Source organism: Squalius cephalus (assembly GCF_949319135.1).
Source record: "Squalius cephalus genome assembly, chromosome: 18".
Classification (NCBI taxonomy): Eukaryota; Metazoa; Chordata; class Actinopteri; order Cypriniformes; family Leuciscidae; genus Squalius; species Squalius cephalus.
Window position 1 is genome coordinate 8,730,841 of NC_137139.1, and position 20,332 is coordinate 8,751,172.

The 20,332-nt window shown below is 39.8% G+C and overlaps 1 protein-coding gene across 7 annotated transcripts in view; it reads left to right on the forward strand.

Moving 5' to 3' along the window:
• utrn (utrophin) overlaps nucleotides 1-20,332 on the forward strand; it is a gene marked incomplete at its 3' end in the record, with an annotated part of 238,761 nt that overhangs the window by 147,341 nt on the left and 71,088 nt on the right. For all 7 annotated transcript variants that reach the window (XM_079849569.1, XM_079849573.1, XM_079849571.1 and 4 more), the window contains 4 exons: nucleotides 1,582-1,754; nucleotides 3,945-4,101; nucleotides 13,899-14,028; nucleotides 19,163-19,431. In XM_079849569.1, coding sequence (XP_079705695.1) covers nucleotides 1,582-1,754; nucleotides 3,945-4,101; nucleotides 13,899-14,028; nucleotides 19,163-19,431 — 729 coding nt within the window. The remainder of the gene's footprint in view (nucleotides 1-1,581; nucleotides 1,755-3,944; nucleotides 4,102-13,898; nucleotides 14,029-19,162; nucleotides 19,432-20,332) is intronic.

Below are 20,332 nucleotides of genomic sequence, written 5' to 3' on the forward strand. Positions count from 1 at the left end.
CCAAAGTTTGTGAGGGTTGTGGCATCAAATCTTTGAAACATTTCAAGTTTGTTTTGGAGTTTTATTTAGTTTAGTTTTTTAGTTTAGTTTAGTTTTGTTTTGTTAGTTGTTTTGGTTTTGTTTTCCAAAGTTTGTGAGGTTCATGGCATCAAATCTTTGATTTTTTTTTTTTTTTTTTTTAAGTTTTATTTACTTTCGTTTTTTGTTACTTGTTTTGGATTTTTGTTTTCCAAAGTTTTTGAGGTTCGTGGCATAAAATAATTGAAAGATTTCAAGTTTGTTTCTGAGTTTTGTTTTGCTTATTTGTTTAGTGTTTTGGTTTTGTTTGTGTGTGTGAGGTTCATGGCATCAAATATTTGTAAGATTTAATTTGTTTGTTTTTGTTTTATTTTACTAAATGTTCTGTTGGTTGGGACTTTCTGTTTCCAGTAATATCGATGTTCATGAACAGAACTGTCTATGTCACTTAAGTCAGAATGTAAGTCACTTTATTTATCAGTCAAACAGTGTATTGCAATCTTGCAATCTTAAGTTCACAGAAAATAAATCTGTATATAAATTGTTTACCTATTTATTTTCTGGTCTGTGTGAACTGATCTGTCTTTCTATTGGGACCTTCAACAGAATACACTACATTATCCTTTCTATGTTGTCTCAGCAGCATACAGTTGGTGTTGGTGTGTGTATTCATTGGTATTCTTGTGTGTTTTCTTTAAAGGAATGACAGAGTGAGAGAGTTTGTTAAATTGCAGAGAGCACTTTGCAAATGAACTGGAAAAGACCCAACCCTCCTTTTACTGTCCTCTACTCAACATGCCTCAATCTGGCAAATTCAAGCAAGCTTTATTAGCATGACTATGGTGCAGTATTTCCAAAATCCCCCAAAAAAGACCATTAAAAAATACTTTGACCAACAGTGTATCCTATCAGAAATAACCGCAAAGGAACCACACAGGCATCCAATCAATCAATCATCGACGTTGATGTGTCATAGATACCCAGAGTGACATTAGTTACAGTTTAGCTGTGTGGCAGCAATGATTTGATTGACAGGAAATGCTGCAGTGTTTGAATAGTAAACTTTGAAGGCATTTTTATATTACTATTTGGTATTAAATATGATGCTGGTTGTGATAAATTGTGTGTTATCATCATAGGTAGGTGGTACGTGTGGTGCTGTGTTATGAAAAGAATGAAAACTGAATCTACTGAAATGAAATAAACAACAACAAAAAAAGACATTAAGAATAATATCTAGATAAAATCTATCTACCATAATACTGAAACAAGTGACTTAGTATAAGTGGCTAGTTTGTGTGCTCAGTATCTTCATGTGCGCTTTCACAAGTAATGTGATTAATCTTCATTTTGAAATGAGCGTGTGTGTGTGTGTGTGTGTGCGTGCGTGCACGGAGAGGTTCAGTATCAGACTGACAGCTTTAATTGGGTATTTCTCTCTCAGCGGAGAGGGTGTGGAAGCATCTCTTCCTTGATTTATTTAGCTTTACCTTTAACGAATCCACATAATGAAGGTGATAACTGTGCAATTAAAGCAATCTCTGTCTCCCTCTGTGTGTGTAGGACATCCAGGCGGAGATCGAGGCTCATAATGATGTTTTCAGGAGTGTGGAGGGGAATAAGATGAAGATGGTGAAGGCTCTGGGGAGCTCAGAGGAGGCAGTATTTCTCCAGCAGAGACTGGATGACATGAACCAGCGCTGGAACGACCTGAAGGCCAAATCTGCCAATATACGGTCAGTCACACGCAATCACCTCGAGTTCAAGTGCACACATTAATGTTAAGGTCACTTGAAAATCATCACACGGGTCACTGGTGGAGCCGCGTGTCTGTTATGTTGTCAAATTGAGCAGCTGTGTGTGTGTGTGTGTGTCACAAGCATAGTTGTTATATGTGTGTTCCATTTTAAAGGGTAAAATGGACTAACAGGAGAGTGTGCATGTGTGTGTGTGAGAGGACAACAATGTAATTGTGTGCTCTAATGTCTGCTGTTTTATTAAATCTAATTAGGCACTAATTAGTGAACATGCATAATTACAAGTCTTGCTGATGCGGTCATTAACATACACCAAGGCTTGACGCATACTTTTTTCCCAAGGTACAAGTTGGAAAAATTAGGAGCACATTAAAAACTTTTAGGGATGCGATGTAAATGTAAATGTATCAAAATGTTTTTTTTGTTTGTTTTTTTTTCTTAATAAAGAACATTTTAATCAAAATTCAGGACTTTTAACTCTTTCCCCACCTTTTTTTTTTTTTTAGTTGCCAGCAACTACCAGCGTTTTTGATAATTTTCACAAGTTTTATGGCCCTCAGAATATTGTAATGTATGAATATCTGGTCATGCAATATATCAAAAAAACTACTTGTTTTAACAACAATTGTATGTAAAAAAGCAACATTTTGAACAGAAAGCTGAGAAAATTGTGTTCTTTTTCACAGACTACAATGTGCATAAGCAATGCTTCAATCTCTTATTTCAGATCCTTTTTGTTTTGATCCGGAGATTCTGTACTATTTTAGAAGATGCATAATAGCGCCCCCTACCGTATAACAGTGAAAACATGTAAAGACAGAAAATTCTGTCAATTGTCTGCATCAACTGGGGCAACCTGATCAAACTCGCATGCCTGAAGCTTGATTTGGCCATTATCCTGAAGACCTTTATTCTGTTTTTCCATCCCCAAACTTAAGACCTCTTAAAATGATAATTAAGATGTTTGTTATACCATATAAGATATTCAAGACTTTTTATGATCTTAAATAGCATTAAGCTTTTTTTTAAGGACCTTCTGGACACTATATAATACACCAAAAGTATTGGGACACCAACAGGGACTGTAATGACGTCACATTCTAAATACCCCCTTCACAGCTGTAACAGCTTCTTCTGGGAAGGCTTTCCACAAGATTTTGGAGTTTTTCTGTGGGTATTTTTGCACATTCATCTAGTAGCACATTTGTGAGGTCAGGCTCTGATGTTGGACGAGAAGCCCCGTCTCACAATCTCCATTCCACGTTATCCCAAAGGTGTAGATGGGGTTGAGGTCAGGACTATGTGTCGGCCAGTCAAGTTCCTCCACACCAAACTCATCCAACCATGTCTTTATGGACCTTGTTTTGTACAATCATGCTGGAATAGTAAAAGGGCCTTCCCCAAACTGTTCCCACAAAGTTGGAAGCACAGCATCATCCACAATGTCTTGGTATGCTGAGGCTTTAAGACTTCCCTTCACTGGAAGTAATGGGCCTAGCCCAACCCCTGAACAACAGCCCCACACCAGTATCCCTCCTCCACCAAACTACAGTTGGCACAATACAGTCAGGCTGGTAACGTTCTTCAGGCATCCGCCAAACCCAAAGTCACTCATCAGACTGCCAAACAGAGACGTGTAATTTGTCAATCCACAGGACATGTTTCCACTGCTTTCTTGGCAGTGTGATTTACGCCACTTTAGCTGACGCTTGGCATTGTAGTCGGCGATGTGAGGCTAGCATGTAGATGCTCGGCCATGGAAACCCATTCCGTGAAGCTCCCGCCTCACAGTTTTTGTGCTGATATTAATGCTGGTGGAAGTTTCACACTTCAGCTATGAAATCAGTAGAGCTTTGGTGACTTACGCATGTGCCTCAGCCCTTGGTGATCTTTGTGACTTTATGTGGTCTTCTGCTTCGTGGCTGAGTTGCTGCTGTACATGTTATAGTTCGCACACATCTATTTTTAGTCGCAAATGCGAGTGAAACGCTCACATTGTTGAGCTCTGCATTCTCACACACAGTTTCACCTGTTGCACTCATTTTGTACAGATAAAATCTGTTGGAAAGTTCTCCGGTTTAACTGTTTGTAGGAAAATCCTGATGAACTCTTAATCTTGCATCTTAATCTAGTAGTAAGGTTTATTTAAATGTTTAAACGTGTGTGCAGGGCTCATCTGGAGGCCAGTGCTGAGCGCTGGAACAGGCTTCTGTCAGTACTGGAGGAACTGGGGCGCTGGATCAGTGTGAAGGACGAGGAGCTGAATAAACAGATGCCCATCGGAGGAGACGTGCCCACACTACTGCAGCAGCAGATCCACTGCACGGTGAGAGGACACACTCAGATCGGCTCACTGCTATCTTGTGTATTTTGTCTTCTCATCTTGTCTCCTCTCTCGCTTTTCAACTCAACTCCTCTCTCCTCATCTCATTTGGTAACTTTCGCTCCCATGCATTTCTCTTCTTATTGTCTCTTCTCTCATTTCCTCTTGTCTAATTTATTTCTTCTCAACTTGTCTCCAATTTTATATCATTTTTTTCTCTTGTCTAATTTCATCTCCTCTTATGTCTGTATCATCCTGTCTCTTCTCTTCCTTGTTTTTCTTTCTTTCCTTTCTCTTCTCCTCTCCTCTCCTCTCCTCTCCTCTCCTCTCCTCTCCTCTCCTCTCCTCTCCTCTCCTCTCCTCTCCTCTCCTCTCCTCTCCTCTTCTCTCCTCTCCTCTTTCATCTCCTCTTGTCTAATCTTGTCTTGTCTCCTCTCATCTCCTCTAACTTTATCTCCTCTCCTCTAACTTTGTCTCCTCTAATCTTGTTCCCTCTAGTCTCATCTCCTCTTGTCTAATCTTGTCTTGTCTCCTCTCATCTCCTCTACTCTAACTTTGTCTCCTCTCCTCTTGTTTCCTCTAGTCTCATCTCCACTTGTCTCGTCTCTTCTCATCTCATCTCCTCTTGTCTCCTTTCATCTACTCTCATCTTGTTTCCTCTAGTCTCATCTCATCTCTTCTCTTCTCTTCTCGTCTCATCTCCTCTTGTCTCCTCTTGTCTCCTTTCATCTACTCACATCTTGTCTCCTCTCCACTCCTCCCTCATCTCCTCTAGTCTTCTCTTCTCTCGTCATCTTGTCTCCTCTCCTCTCGTATGATCTCCTCTTGTTTCCTCTCGTCTGATCTCATCTCCTTTCATCTACTCTCATCTTGTCTCCTCCTCTCTCTTCTCCTCACTCTTCTCCTCTCCTCTCGTCTACTCTCCTCTCATCTTGTCTTGTCTCGTGTCCTCTTGTCTGATCCCCTCTTGTTTCCTCTCGTCTCCTCGTCTCCTTACATCTCCTCTCGTCTCATCTCCTCTTGTCTTCTCTCATCTTGTCTCCTTTCATCTCCTCTCCTCTCATTTGATCTCATCTTGTCTCCTTACATCTCTTCTTGTCTCCTTTCATCTCCTCTCCTCTCATATGATCTCATCTTGTCTCCTTTCATCTCCTCTCCTCTCATCTTGTCTCCTTACATCTCATTTTGTCTCCTTTCATCTCCTCTCCTCTCATCTGATATCATCTTGCCTCCTTACATCTCATCTTATATCCTCTTATCTCCTCTCGTCTCATCTCATCTTGTCTCCTTTCATCTCCTCTCTCCTCTCGTCTCATCTCATCTTGTCTCCTTTCATCTCCTCTCTCCTCTCGTCTCATCTGCTCTTGTCTTCTCTCATCTAGTCTCCTCTCGTCTCATCTCATCTTGTCTCCTTTCATCTCCTCTCTCCTCTCGTCTCATCTCCTCTTGTCTTCTCTCATCTTGTCTCCTCTCGTTTCATCTCATCTTGTCTCCTTTCATCTCCTCTCTCCTCTCGTCTCATCTGCTCTTGTCTTCTCTCATCTTGTCTCCTCTCGTCTCATCTCATCTTGTCTCCTTTCATCTCCTCTCTCCTCTCGTCTCATCTGCTCTTGTCTTCTCTCATCTAGTCTCCTCTCGTCTCATCTCATCTTGTCTCCTTTCATCTCCTCTCTCCTCTCGTCTCATCTGCTCTTGTCTTCTCTCATCTTGTCTCCTCTCGTCTCATCTCATCTTGTCTCCTTTCATCTCCTCTCTCCTCTCGTCTCATCTGCTCTTGTCTTCTCTCATCTTGTCTCCTCTCGTTTCATCTCATCTTGTCTCCTTTCATCTCCTCTCTCCTCTCGTCTCATCTCCTCTTGTCTTCTCTCATCTAGTCTCCTCTCGTTTCATCTCATCTTGTCTCCTTTCATCTCCTCTCTCCTCTCGTCTCATCTCCTCTTGTCTTCTCTCATCTTGTCTCCTCTCGTCTCATCTCATCTGGTCTCCTTTTATCTACTTTCCTCTCCCCTCCTTTCCTCTCCTCTTCTCTCCTCTCATCTCATCCCATCTCCTGTCTCATTTTGTCTCTTTTATCTCATCTCGTCTCTTCTTTCCATCTTTTTATCTTCTACACATTTTTTCCTCCATTCTCTGGCATTTCATTATCTCATCAGATTACCCTGTGGGGAATATTAGAGTGTTTATGCCACTCTGTTAAATCATCATATTGGCCAGTTATATTCGGATCATGTGTTTGGATCATGTGTCAGAGTGTGTGGACAGCGCGTCACCGAAATAACAAATCACCAAAATGTGTCATTAACTGTCTGTGAGATAATAACAGTAATCAAACTGATAGCAGGCCTGAACAAAACAATCAGACCGTTTACCATCTCACCTTTACTCGAAAACATTTTAATCAGTGTTTGACTAACCCAGCATCACAAATAACGTTTTTAAATGTTTACATGCACCGATCCAGAGATGCATCTGATAATTAAGAGTTGTTTAAGGAGGTTTTGTGGCATGTTTAATGGAAAATTCTGGCCATTTTCTGTTTGATGTAAGAATACCTACAGCGCTGAACAACCACCGCAGGGAATTATGGGAAGGTGGCAGGAAGGTTGAAACTGTAACGAGTCTGTGACAGTTTGGTTATGCTCTCTCTCTCTCTTTCTCAGACAGTTTGACTAATGATTCTCTTGAGCGAAGAGAAAGATTGCCCCCCCTGTTTTGACTTTCTCCCACTCTCTCTCTCACCGCCTCATCTTTTTCTCGGGCTCTTATAATAGATTGTCTTTGAGCCGGTTGCCCTGGTAAGAGCTTTAGCCGTGCGGGGACAAAACGCCAGGCCTTTTGAACACGTCACGGCTGATTAGTGTGCCGTGCCAAGCGGGCGGGACCAGGATAGAGCACCCCACAACACCAGATGGAAGTGAAAATGAATAATTTGTGTGAGGTCTGAGAGACTAAAAAGAGGCGAACACACTGTCTGTCTGAAAACTTCCAGTGATAAAGACACTGAGCCAGTTAGAGAGACGCCGCAATCGAAATGACCTTTATCCCGAGATTAATTGAGGTCATTAGATGAAATGGAAACAGTGGCTTTTCCATTTTGAAAAGGTGATTTTCTAAGTACATTTTGATATTGAATTAAATAATGTATGTTTTAATTTCATTGTGCAATCTCAGACTAAATGAATATATTTTGGTTAATATATTAATAAATATATGCTGTGATATAGTTGTGCCTTTAGAAAGGTAACAGGGTTGACACTTTAATTTAATTTACACAGTTTTCACAGTTTAATTTGACATTACAAGCCTTGTGCTCAAAGGTTGAAACTACAAAGGATAGAAGGATAATTTGATGCTGGTACTTCCAAAAAATGCCCAATTTTAAAGTACTGTATCTGTTGTTTATGAATCAAAATCATGGTAAAAGGGTGGACATTGAGCTCATCTCCTTCTGACAATGACTTGACTTGACTTGACTTGACTTGACTTGACTTGACCTTACCTTACCTTACCTTACCTTACCTTGCCTTACCTTACCTTACCTTACCTTACCTTACCATACCTTACTTTATTGCATTGACTATTACCAAAATGATAATAACAGGGTTGACAAATGTATCTGAGGACAAAAATGTAATTATTTTTCAACTAAAAGCTCATAAGACAGCTCATATTTACACAAATGTATATGAAAAGCAAAATTAGCACCTGTTTTGTAAAATCAACCTGTTCCTGTTCCAAAAATGTTCCTCTTAGCTGGTGTACAACACTAGTTTATCTCCATTTCATGGTTATTGAATGTGTCTCTGCGTGTGGTGGGTTTCTGTTAGCATATTAATGTATGTAATCTTACCCACGCAGCATTCATTTGATTATTAGCGATAAAGTTTACAGAGTACTTGAGGACGGTTCCTCTCAATTCCCTCATATCTTTTTGTCTCAGTAATGGTGTTTATTAATCATACACCTAATTATCCAATAGAAAAGCCTCCTTTATTGCAGCCATAATTAAAACTATCAATCACCTTTAAGGAAAGTCCTCTAAAAAACAGAGTGGGAAACTGTGTGTTATTCTTAGTTTTAGTGATAAAGGGTGTAATGCTAAAAAGCTTTTTACTGTAACAAGGACAAATGACTTATGAGACAATTTTTATCGACCTTTTAATGGAATAATTCACACTGAAATTCTGAAAATGAAAATCGTCATGTACCCTCATATCGTATGTTTTTTCGCGGAGCATTTAGCGAATGTCCAAGCTGCACTTTATCCATACAGTGATAATGGGCTGGCAAGCTCCAGAAAGGGCAAAAAAAAAATAGCACTATAAATGTGGCATAAAAGTAGTTCATAAGCCTCTTGCTATTTAGTCCTCTGAATATGACAGCTTAATGCACAGAATAGGCTGAAATTTATATGCACGCAGTTTCAAATTTTTCATATACCTCTTATATAACCACTATCATGCTGCATTAGTCACATCACTGTAACAGTCTGGGCACACAAGAAGAGAAAAAATGTTGGAAAAAGTTTGAAAGTGTCTTTGCACTGATTGCTGTTACTTTGCCAGGCTCTGCTCTGCTGAATAATGGCAACATCTGTGTGATTTATCCTGATCATTTGGGTCTTGAATCCCCGTACTGATTAAAGCCGCCCGAGGCCTCAGACTTTTCTCTGACCTGCGACAGGAAAGAATGACCTCACTATGACCCACTTAAAGCCCCACTGAAGTGCCTTGGATCGTGCAGTTTTGTTGATGCGTTGACGTAATTTCCACTGAAATGGGAAGCTGAGGCGGGATGTATTGAATGGCTCCTCCCCCTTTTCAAATAGCCAATAGCGTTTAGTTTACCTCACAGACAGAAAGTCGTACTTGACAGCACCATGGAAGCGAATGCGAGATCTGATGATACATTGGATTCAATAGTAGAGGTGTGAATAAATTCTAGTCATTTCATTCTCAACCAACGAACAGTTGGAAAACGGAATAAAAGCGTTTGAGCAAACGAACACACATCTCCAACACATATTGCTCCGTGACGTGTCAGGTGGTATTTATAGCATAGGGGGCGGAGCTTTAGATTCTTGAGAGCATTTGATTGGACAGAAGATGTGATGAGGAGCTGAAGTCCGCGGTGACGTCATAAAAATCCGCGATCCATTTTAGCGGAAGTGAGAGACTGTAAGTTTTGAATGCTTATATCTCCTAAATGCAAATGTTGTCATTGTTTTTGGAACACGCCAGCTTATTCATAACCTTCAGGCTAACATATTCATACTAAAAGCAAAAAAAAATTTACATTTTGATTTCAGGGTAAGAGTTCGTGCTCAGCCTGATGAGAGGTGGGCTGTACGTTTTTATCTGTCTGAAATAATGACAGTTTTCGGTCAACTTTGATAGACGTTAGTTATGAATCAGTGTCGATTTGCTGCTCGAGTATTGATTTCAATTTACACATTGTTAAATGGATTGGAAAGTCATTATCTGAGATTTTAAGCACAGTACAAACTCTCCATCATTGCAAATGCTTCTGTCTTTCATGATTTGGTTTGTACTAAAACTCTTTGCCCTCTGTGTGCTTCTCCTGAAAGAAGCCATTCAAAAAAAGTCTATTGTCCAACTATTTTGAAATATGGTTTGACTTTTATAAGTACACCCATTGAATTTTAACTTTGGCTTCATTGCCATGGTGCTAAAAGCTTCCTGTCTTTGTGCAAGAAAGAAGTATGAAATTTAACAAAATCACTTAAAACACTTTTGAGCTCGTATATATGAACTTCTCATGAGGTCTTAAAAGCAGCAAAAAAAAAAAAAAAAAAAAATCCGCCTAGAAATGTATTTCTGATACTTTTAAATAACACATTTTTGTACAGATGACTCGATATAAATGCTTTAAACCTCCATCTGTGTGTGCTTTAATAAAGACGCGTTTTCTGATTGTTTCAAAACTAGCGGCAAAATTATCTTCTTCAGTAATCCACAGCATGCCACAGATGATTCAATAAAATGCACAGATAGTTCAATTAAACATTGAGGGTGACATTATTCTAAACTGGGGAGAGCAGCGCTGAGGTAATTATTGTTGCTATGACACTGTTTGTTGCTATAGCGATAAATGGTACTTTGGCATAATTCCAGCATCTTAGACGTGAGCTTCAGTCAAGGGCAAGATGCCGCTACAACTGACAGACAATACAGTCTCTCTCTCTCTCTCTCTCTCTCTCTCTCTCTCTCTCTCTCTCTCTCTCTCTCTCTCTCTCTTCACATTCATCGCCCCAGCCGTTAGAGTGCTTGTTTGGGAGTCTTTTAGAGGCGTTCAGGATGTGTCGAGTAGTTTGCCATTTGATGGCTTTGAATGGTCTTTCACTCTCGTCACTGAGGTTACTCATTATGTGCTTTTGTGTTTGGCTGTTTGTGTCCGTCAAAAGTGTTTTAAGAGCTCAGGAAGAGCACTGATGATAGTGATGCTTTTTTGGCTTTAAAAGTGGAAACTCATCATCTTTGTGAAAGAGGAAGAAATTAAAGAGCTATCCGTTTTTGTTTTGTTTGTGTCGATGTTGGAAGGTTGTTTACTAAAGAATGTTTCAGCTATAAGTGCCAACGTAAAGTGTTTAAGAGTCATGGACTGCATTGTTTTATTGTTTTATAATGTTTCCTGGGGTGCATATGTATATATATATATATATATATATATATATATATATATATATATATATATATATATATATATATATATATATATTATAATGTTAGTAGGATTTTTACTTCAAAAATTGTCATAATTTATAAATAAAAGGCATTTTTCCTACCCTGATTTTAGCCTCTGATTTGAACGCTCTGTTTAAAGGGGCGTGTCTTTGAGACTTCAGTGTAAATGCCCACTGCTGTGATTGGCTGACAGCTTTGCATATGAAATAGCTAGTATTACATGTTTAAGTCTCTCGAAAACTTTTAGCACGTTTTTACTATTACAGTTCTCAAGGTTTACTAATCGTGAAAAGTGTATCTATAGCATTATATTTAGATGCTGGCATGAAAGATTGCAGTGATGGGCATGAATGTTGAGTGCATGAATGCAGTGATCTTGTCATTACAATTCGATTTCTGCACTCTCACGAATGCTTTCATCATAACTAACAGTGCAAAGACAATAAGAGATTATAACGGGGGTTTTGGCAACATGTTCGCTCTTCAAAGACATGTTTATCGGTTAGTTGCTTGATTCAGTGTCAGTGGTAGTCTGTTAATTACCTACTACTACTTGTCGTGCTCGAATCAGTTGATGGGGCTACTGATCTTTAGGGTTTGTGATGTCACCAACCCTTTAATTCACCCAAAAATCGCATTTTTATCAAAAAATCCGTTCCAAACCCATAAGACTTTCATTCGTCTTCAAAACACTAATTATATTTTAATGAAAAATTTAAACCTAAGAGTTCTCCTCCATTGAAAGTCAAGGCAACCAAAACTTTCAAGCTTCAAAATTTCCAAACTTTAAGACATTGTTCCCCGCCATTGATGTAATTTTCCTGCTTTCCATGTTTTGACTGTTATACGGTAGGGGGCGCTATTACACATCTTCTGAAAGAGTACTGAATCTCCTGATCAAAACACAAGCGAAGAAGAAGCAGAAACAAGCGATAGCATATGCAAGCAGATGCATACGTAAAATAATGCAATCATCAACTTTAAACAGCATATAAATCAAAACTGCCTAATGTTACTGCATGAAATGTCAACCCAGGACGAGCAACTGGACTGTGAAGCTTTAGGGGTGTTGATGGACTCGATCTACTCCATCTGTGTTTTTATTATCGTTCTGAATCCAAATTGGATGAAGCCAATCTGGATCAATCAACAGAATTTCTTTTTCTCAGGTTTTTGCTCCAAATGTTCCTTTTTTAATGAAACTTACCCACATCCAAGTCTTGATAAACAAAGAATGCATGAAGCTAGAATAAAACAGGGTCGTTGTGTTTTTTTGTTTGGTTTTTTTTTAAAGAAGAGGCCCTGTTCTTTCTTTTGATATAATTTTTTCATTTCATTTTTCATTCAAAAAATATATATTCTGGGGGCCATGAAAGTTTTGCGAAAATGATCAAAAATGCTGCAGCTGGATGGCAACTTTTTTTCTTCAAAAACGCTGGTGGGAAAAGAGTTAAAAGATGAACTCTTTATGAACTTGAAGCTTGAAAGTGTTGCATTGACTTTCAGTGGTAGAACAGAAAACTCCTAGGTTGTGTGTATATATATGTATGCATATTATGTGTGTTTTCTCTTATGGGTTTGGAACAACACGAGTGTGAGTACATTTACAGTGTCTTTATGAAGCTTAAGTTTTGGTCTCTTTATACATTTTTGAAGGTTTGGTTTTGTGGACTTTCAATGGATGGAAAAAAATTACGAGAGAATATTAAAATATCTTCATTTGAGATTCAAAAATGAACAACAGTCTTCTGGGTTGGACAGGGGTGTGAGTAAACAATGTCCCTTTAATGAAACTGTATAATTAGGCTGTTTAAGGTTATAGCGTTTAAACCGTGTCATTTATCTTTGGGGCTATCAGGGAACAGAAACATGCAGAAATGCAGAAAAGAAAAGCATGATAAACTTAAGGAGTGTTCCAGTTTTTATTGTTGCTAGGCCAATCACAGCTTGACACTCAATAATAGTGAATTCAATTGATGTGCAACCACAGTTGTGTGTATATTGGCTGTTTAATGCCGCCATAGCTGAAACACTGAGAACACAATGTAGGCGATATTCATTTACTTCCTTATCTGAGTAGTCTGTTGACTAATAGGGAAACACAGTTTATCCAGTTATCAAGCTGCACATACTCGAATGTGATGTTCTTCTTTGATCTCATATGAGCCTCTTTGTCCATCTTACTCTAATCTTTATTATTCTTTAATATCGGCCCTTAATGTCTCAGTAATGCTGTTTAATGGTCCGCTCCTCTTCCTCTCTCTCCTCATTCGGGCCTCTAATGGTGTTCGCTAGGTTTACTGTAGCAGGATGTAATTAAAGGGCTTATCACTTCCTCCGGCTCTGTTTAACGACCGTTTCAGAAGTGTGGAAGGGTGCCGTGACCCTGCTCTCCAGTCGAGCCTTAGGGGCCCAACTATCAGAGGAATGGTAATCCAGTTTCCCTCTCCGCTGAGATTTGGCTATTCATTTAAGTGTGTGTGTACAGAAGTTGTGAAGCTGCCCGAAGGCAGGAATTAGTTTTGTCTGAGTTAAGGAACGGCTATTAGTTTGGCTAATTTGCGTGCAACCCTGTGGAAATGTCTAGTTTGACCTCCAAGATTGTGCTTGCAATTGCACTTCAGTGTCCGTTTTTATACGTGCTCCCTATCAATCTTTCTCTGCCCTCATTCTCACCTTTTCTTGATCTCTTTGTTTTTCATCTTGCTTTCACTGATCTCACACACAAACACACACTTTTTCTTTCTCTCTGTCTCTTTGGATGGAGCGCTTGCTTGCTTAAGAAATGATATAACATCAAATAATGACAGACTACGACAGACATAATGGGGGGAAAAGCCACGTTGTTGACGTGGTTTTGTTGTGGAAAATCAGTTTCTTCGTACTGTTGTCTATTTTTAGTGATCTGTTTCTCTATGTAATCCAACCATCCATCTGTCTTTCTATATCTTTGTTGATTGGTCGACTGTTTTCCTAATGCTAATTAATTTTTTTTATTATTATTATTCCTGTACTGCTGTTTTCCATGATTAAGCTTCATTAATGACAGTATTGATTGACGGATTGTAATGTGATGTTACTGGTTTGTGTTTTCAGGCTCTGAGGGCGGAGCTTTTGGAGCGTGAGCATTTAGTACTCAGCTCATTGGATCAGGCACACATGTTTCTGGCCGAACAGCCAATCGAAGGACCCGAAGAGCCACGCAAGAATCTGCAACCCAAAACTGGTGAGAGGCCATTATTTATTTTGTCCTGCCATCCTCCGAGATGTGTAATGATAGAGAGAAAAGAAAGAGAAAAGGGATAAAATGCAAAAGTCTTGATTTATACCATGAATAACGTGTTTTGATCCATGTGCTCAATGAGGCAAGGAGAGAGTAACTTTTACAATAATTGATTGCTCTTAAAAATACCTCAGCAAAAGAAGGACTTGAGAAACTTAGACAAGTATGAGAACATCACACACACACACACACACACACACACAGACCAGCGGAGTTTATTTTGACACTCTCTAAGGGATGCTCTTTGATGTAAGTGACTCTGATAAGTCGGACACCTCCTGTCAACACGCTCTTAACTGCAGTATCTGATGTCTGGGAAGTTACCCAGCTCTCTGGACACTTCCTCTGGGACCCGCTTGAAAAGCTAATTTAGGACAAACATCAGACATAAGTTATCAGAAAGAAGAAGAGCTGTAGAGTGAGTGTGTGAGAGCACGTACGCATGCGCTCGGATTCCAGCAAGCGTTTAGGAGGAGTGTGCGAATGCCCACTGAAACCGGGTTAATTGGTAGATCAGAGACTGCAGGCTCTTTCCACTTTTCAACTTTCCTGAAGCTCAATGTTTCTTGTCTTTCAGAAAACGCCAAAGTCATCTAGGGCAGAACGTTTTTGCTAAGGCAAGCAGAACTATTACTGCTGCACATTCTGAGAGTTAGGGATTTGAACAAACAATTAGGGCTGTCGTGGGCTAATGGTTAGCTAGTCTGAATGGTAACCCAAAGGTTCCAGTACAGGCAGTAAATGACTGAGGTTCCCTTGAGCAAAACCCCCAATCACTCCCTGGGCGCCACAGCGTAATGGCTGCCCACTGCTCCGGGTGTGTATCACAGTGTGTGTGTGTGCACTAACTTGGATGGGTTAAATGCAGAGGACAAATTCCGAGTTTGGATTTCCACACTTGGCCTTCACATGTCACTTCCACTTAAGTCTGCATTTTAAACTTTGCTGCATAACTCGTCCTGAACTGTTTGTGCTACGACGTGAAGGACATCTCAGATCATGTGGCTGCTAGGAGTGCGCTGCAACCTTCTTTAGTGATTTAGGCCGTGTGCCAACGTCAAAGAGTTATTGAAAGTTATTCATTTTCCATTCGAGTTTAGAGTTCCATTGATTTACAATGGAAAGAACAATTGGGAGCAAAAATAAATGATTCAATTTTAAAAATATAATTATTTCAAAGAAAAAATTCTCTTCCTGAGCGTACGTTGTTTTCCGCTCTTCCTTCGCGATTAATCAAGATTAGTTATAGCAAACTTTTAATGTATTTAGTTATTATTGTTGTTCTATTTAGTTATTATAGTTAATATTATTAATATGGATATTTTTATATTCACATTATTTTATATAAATATGCATTTTTAATGCATTTGTTTCACAGCACCCCAAAAAAAACATGAATTTGTAGAACTTTGTGAATGACAGTTTTGACATTTATGAAAATATTTTTCAATGTAATTTTGAGGGTGCAGATTCAGCGTGCTGCTTGTTTAATATCTCTACCACACATTTGCACATTTATACATTCACATTTACTCCTATTGATGTCAGCTGGGTTGAGAGGGGTAGCGTTTTCTGATCTCTCTCCGCATGCCTCCCTCCGAACACCTCGAGCAATCTCCCATTCAGAGTCCTTGAGCGATCTCTGCGCTTCCATCTTCCTTTATCCCTGCGATCAAAGCGCAGCGCTCAGCTATCTGAACAGACAACCACTCACGAGCTCTGCCCGTCCTGCGCAAACACACAGCCCGAGCGGCTTTCAGAGATAAAATCATACACAACTAATGTTCACGCAAAGGCATGTTTTCCAAATCGAACTGTATGTTTTCAAATGTAAAGCAATCTGTTCCGCAGTTCGTCACCAAATGAGCATAAACAAGCCGCTGAGAAACCGTCACTTTCATTTCCATTTAACCCCTGGATCTTAATTGAATTTCAAACCTTTCCAGAAACGCTTGAACGCATTTGAATTGTAAATTGGTTCTCGCTTGGCTTAATCAGAAATATAAAGATGAAAGATAGAGGTGAGCATTTGGGGAATGGAGAAATCAGCCCTGCCGTTTGTGCTAAAGTGTCCTCTCACGTCCTCAAAAAAAGCCTGGAAGCTGAATGAAAGAGCAGATGTTAATGCTGTAGACCTGCCTGTAGACATGCCCTCGGCTCTTTCTAAATTGCCCAAACATCTGCCTCCTGTCGCCTGTAAACCTCCCTCTCTTTAGCTCATTAGCTGAGTGGACTCATTAATACACACTTTCTTAAGTGACCCCTCAATAAGCAATGTGGAAAAGTTAAAAAGCTGAAAAGTCAAGTTGTTGTCACATTGATAAATGTGAGGTGCTCAAAACAGACCGTTTATATTACTCAATTCGAAAACCTAGTAAGCTTCCCATTGGCAACATTTTAGGGATCATATGTGTATCCCGAACACAGAGACGGTTCCAGACAGTATGTGGTAAAATTCTACTGCCTTCGAAGGCCTTGTCCACACTAATACGTTTTTGTTTGAAAACGCATCTTTTTCTCTCCGTTTTGGCCTTGCTCCACATTGAGAGGGCATTTTTGACAACCAAGACGGAGCTTTTTTAAAAACGCTCTCCCAAGTGGATGAATTTGAAAACATTGTTTTCGCTTTGAGGTGTGGACTGTGAAAACTGAGGCTTTGTGACGCATATTGTTCTCATAGATATCTATGTTTATAGCGGTATTGTTGTGCCTGCTATATACTTCCATAGTGTTGCTAAAGATAAATGTTCCTATGTACAGTCTCCATATTGCATTCCTGCACAGATGACTGAAAACATACTCACAATTACTGTCCTGCGGTAAAACATGATGACGATTGGGTTTTAGACCATCAGTATTTAAATCAATACCAAATCATTGTTTTCACATAGTGTGTTATTTCCAAGATCTAAGGTAAATTATTGTCACTTTTGTTATGGCTGTTTAACACACAATGATACTGGAAAATGAAACTCTTTAAACATTATATTAAGCTCATAATCAAGGTTATCATTTTCATTGGACACAGGACATTTTTAGACCTGTAGATGGTTTGTTCCAAAACAGGGACTTAAATTCTTACAATGTTGCATTTTCTCCTTGGTTCGATTCGCTTTCACAAGGCAATATTTCAATGCGTGCCAAAATGTGTTTAAGTCGTGTGAGTAAAACTGTCCTCTCATTGGTGCATCTGATTATATTCTGGGATTCTTCTCATCAAGATGCGGACTAGCTTTTGTCACACACACACACACACACACACACACACACACACACACACACACACACACACACACACACACACACACACACATATTATATGTATATATATATATTATATATAAGCCTTCATTCCTGCTCTATACATGTAATTTATCAGTTAGAGCAAGAATTAATGTTTCGTCGGGAGAGCATTCTTGCAATGCACCGGTTTCTGAGAAAAGCAAATGCACAACATTTCAAGATGAAGAGGAGCGCTTTGGTTTTCAATAAGTAATGTGATAAACGATTACTAATGTGCTCTCCCACAGAATCAGACACTGCTGCTTTTTATGTAATGCATCTTCCATTATGAATTGTGATACAGCTTAGTTCAGGGGTCAGGTGGATCAAATTGCTTTCTCACCACGACCAAACCACTCAGAGTTAGTTTTCAATCGGTTCAAGACTAACTGGTGATCGTGGACCGATTATTTTGTAGATCTGAGTGTCCATGATTGTATGTGCCTATACAAACCAAACTAAGGTAGAAAACACACCATGTTCTGAAGAAGAAAAAAACACGGTGAAAAAATTGAGTCAGGTGTGAAAATGCCAGTAGTTTTATATGGACGATAACTACAATGAAAAGTTTTAATAATCGCTCTAATTCAATGAGAATAGTGAAGTCTCGCTTCAGAACATAAACCTGAACCTTATCGTCCATTGATGTGGATGTTAAAGTGCCTCTATTATGCCATTTTAAAGGTTTCTGATTTTGTTTTGGAGTCTCCTACAACAGGTTTACATGCATCAAAGTAAAAAAAACACTTTAATTTTCTCATAAAATACATTGGACATCAATGATTCATTTTTCAGTGATTCTCAAACGACTCATCCGAAGATTCAGTAGCTCCTTTCCGCAAGCCTGCTCTGCTCTGATTGGCCAGACTGCCCAGTCTGTTGTGATTGGTCTACTCTGCTCTGAATGGTCAGATGGCCCAGGCTGTTGTGATTGGTCTACTCTGCTCTGATTGGTCAGATGGCCCAGTCTGTTGTGATTGGTCTACTCTGCTCTGAATGGTCAGATGGCCCAGGCTGTTGTGATTGGTCTACTCTGCTCTGAATGGTCAGATGGCCCAGGCTGTTGTGATTGGTCTACTCTGCTCTGAATGGTCAGATGGCTCAGTCTGTTGTGATTGGTCTACTCTGCTCCGATTGGTCAGATGGCCCAGTCTGTTGTGATTGGTCTACACTGCTCTGATTGGTCAGATGGATCAGTCTGTTGTGATTGGTCTACTCTGCTCTGATTGGTCAGATGGATCAGTCTGTTGTGATTGGTCTACTCTGCTCTGATTGGTCAGATAACCCGGTCTGTTGTGATTAGTCTACAGCGTAAAGCACGACAGAAGCTAAACAACTATTACCATAACTGAACTTCAGCTCCGTAGGCTTCCTCAGTCCTCAGCGATTGTACACACTGTAAAAACATTAGCACTGGCGTCGATTTTACCGTATCAATCCAAGAGTGAGTCCGATAATGAAACATTAAGAACTAGTTATTCAACCCGAACCTCCATCGCAAGGACGACTTGAGCAGGACGTTTCTCAGTGATACACTACTCAGTTTGAGGCGTAATGGGGCACTTTAAAATAATTATTGCTAGTTATTTATATAGTCATCTTTGTGTGAATTGGCCTTTAGGCTTCTCTGTGGTTTAGAAGAGTTTGAGACAGAGCATCTGTATATGCTTTAGCGTTTCAGTAACTAGCCCCGTAAAATCCAAATGTACCTTTTTAGAACCTTTCAGAGAAATTGTCCAAAATAAGGTCAACTGAAGTGAAGACGTAACTTGTTTGTGTCTGTGGTTTTCCGTAGAGCTGACCCCGGAGGAGAAGGCCCAGCAGGTGGCCAAGGCCATCCGTAAGCAGACCGCAGAGGTGGGTGAGCGCTGGGACAGGCTGATGGGACACGCGGGCACCTGGCAAGAGCAGGTGGAGAGAGCGCTAGATAAACTCCAGGACCTCCAGAGCTCCATGGACCAACTGGACCTGCGTCTAGCCCAGGCTGAGGAGCTCAAGGCAGGATGGCAACCCGTGGGAGACCTTCTCATAGATTCCCTACAGGATCACATCGAAAGGACAACGGTGAGCTTTTTACTCTGCTTCACGACTGAGGCCTATAACCAATGGCGATGAGTCCAGACGAGCTCCTTAAAGGAGAACTCCGGTCAATTTTACAAGTGCACAGAAAATGTGAGTGATTCCTTCAGAGTGAACACGAGTGAGTCTGACTGCAGTAGATGTGAAAGATGTGTATAAAAATGATGTTATTTAAGCCAGCGCAAATACCTTTGTTTACATCCTGTTTTTCGGTTGAAGTCCAAAGTAGTCGATTGCCGAGTTCACGCGCGTGATCATAGGTATTAAACCTATGCGTGTGAACTCTGCAATCGACTACTTTGGACTTCAACCGAAAAACAGGATGTAAACAAAGGTATTTGCGCTGGCTTAAATAACATCATTTTTATTCATATCTTTCACATCTACTGCAGTCAGACTCACTCGTGTTCACTCAGAAGGAATCACTCACATTTTCTGTGCACTTGTAATGACACATCAAGGATGTTAAGAGGCTAAAAGCAGGTTTAGTACTTGCCCCATTGAAGTCAACAGGGTGCAAATTTTAAAAATAGAATAACTCGGTGTAGGCAACACCGATTTTTGTCGTTGTTCTCTGTATTGACAGCACTCCAAATGTACAAAAAAATGAGCTCAATGTTAAAATTGACCGGAGTTCTCCTTTAATCGTTAGGGATGATATCAGAAAAAGTTCAGCCAAGTCATCATGGCATTTTAAAGGAATAATTGGTACATGGTAATTCTGTCATCAGTCTCATTTCATTCCAAACCTGTATGTCTTTCTTTCTTCTTTGGAGCATAACAAATGTTTATCTGGATGCTTCTCTACACTAACAATAGCATGAACTGGGAGTTGTCAGGCTCCTTTTTGGAGCTTGACAGCCCCTAGTCTTTTATAATTCCATTA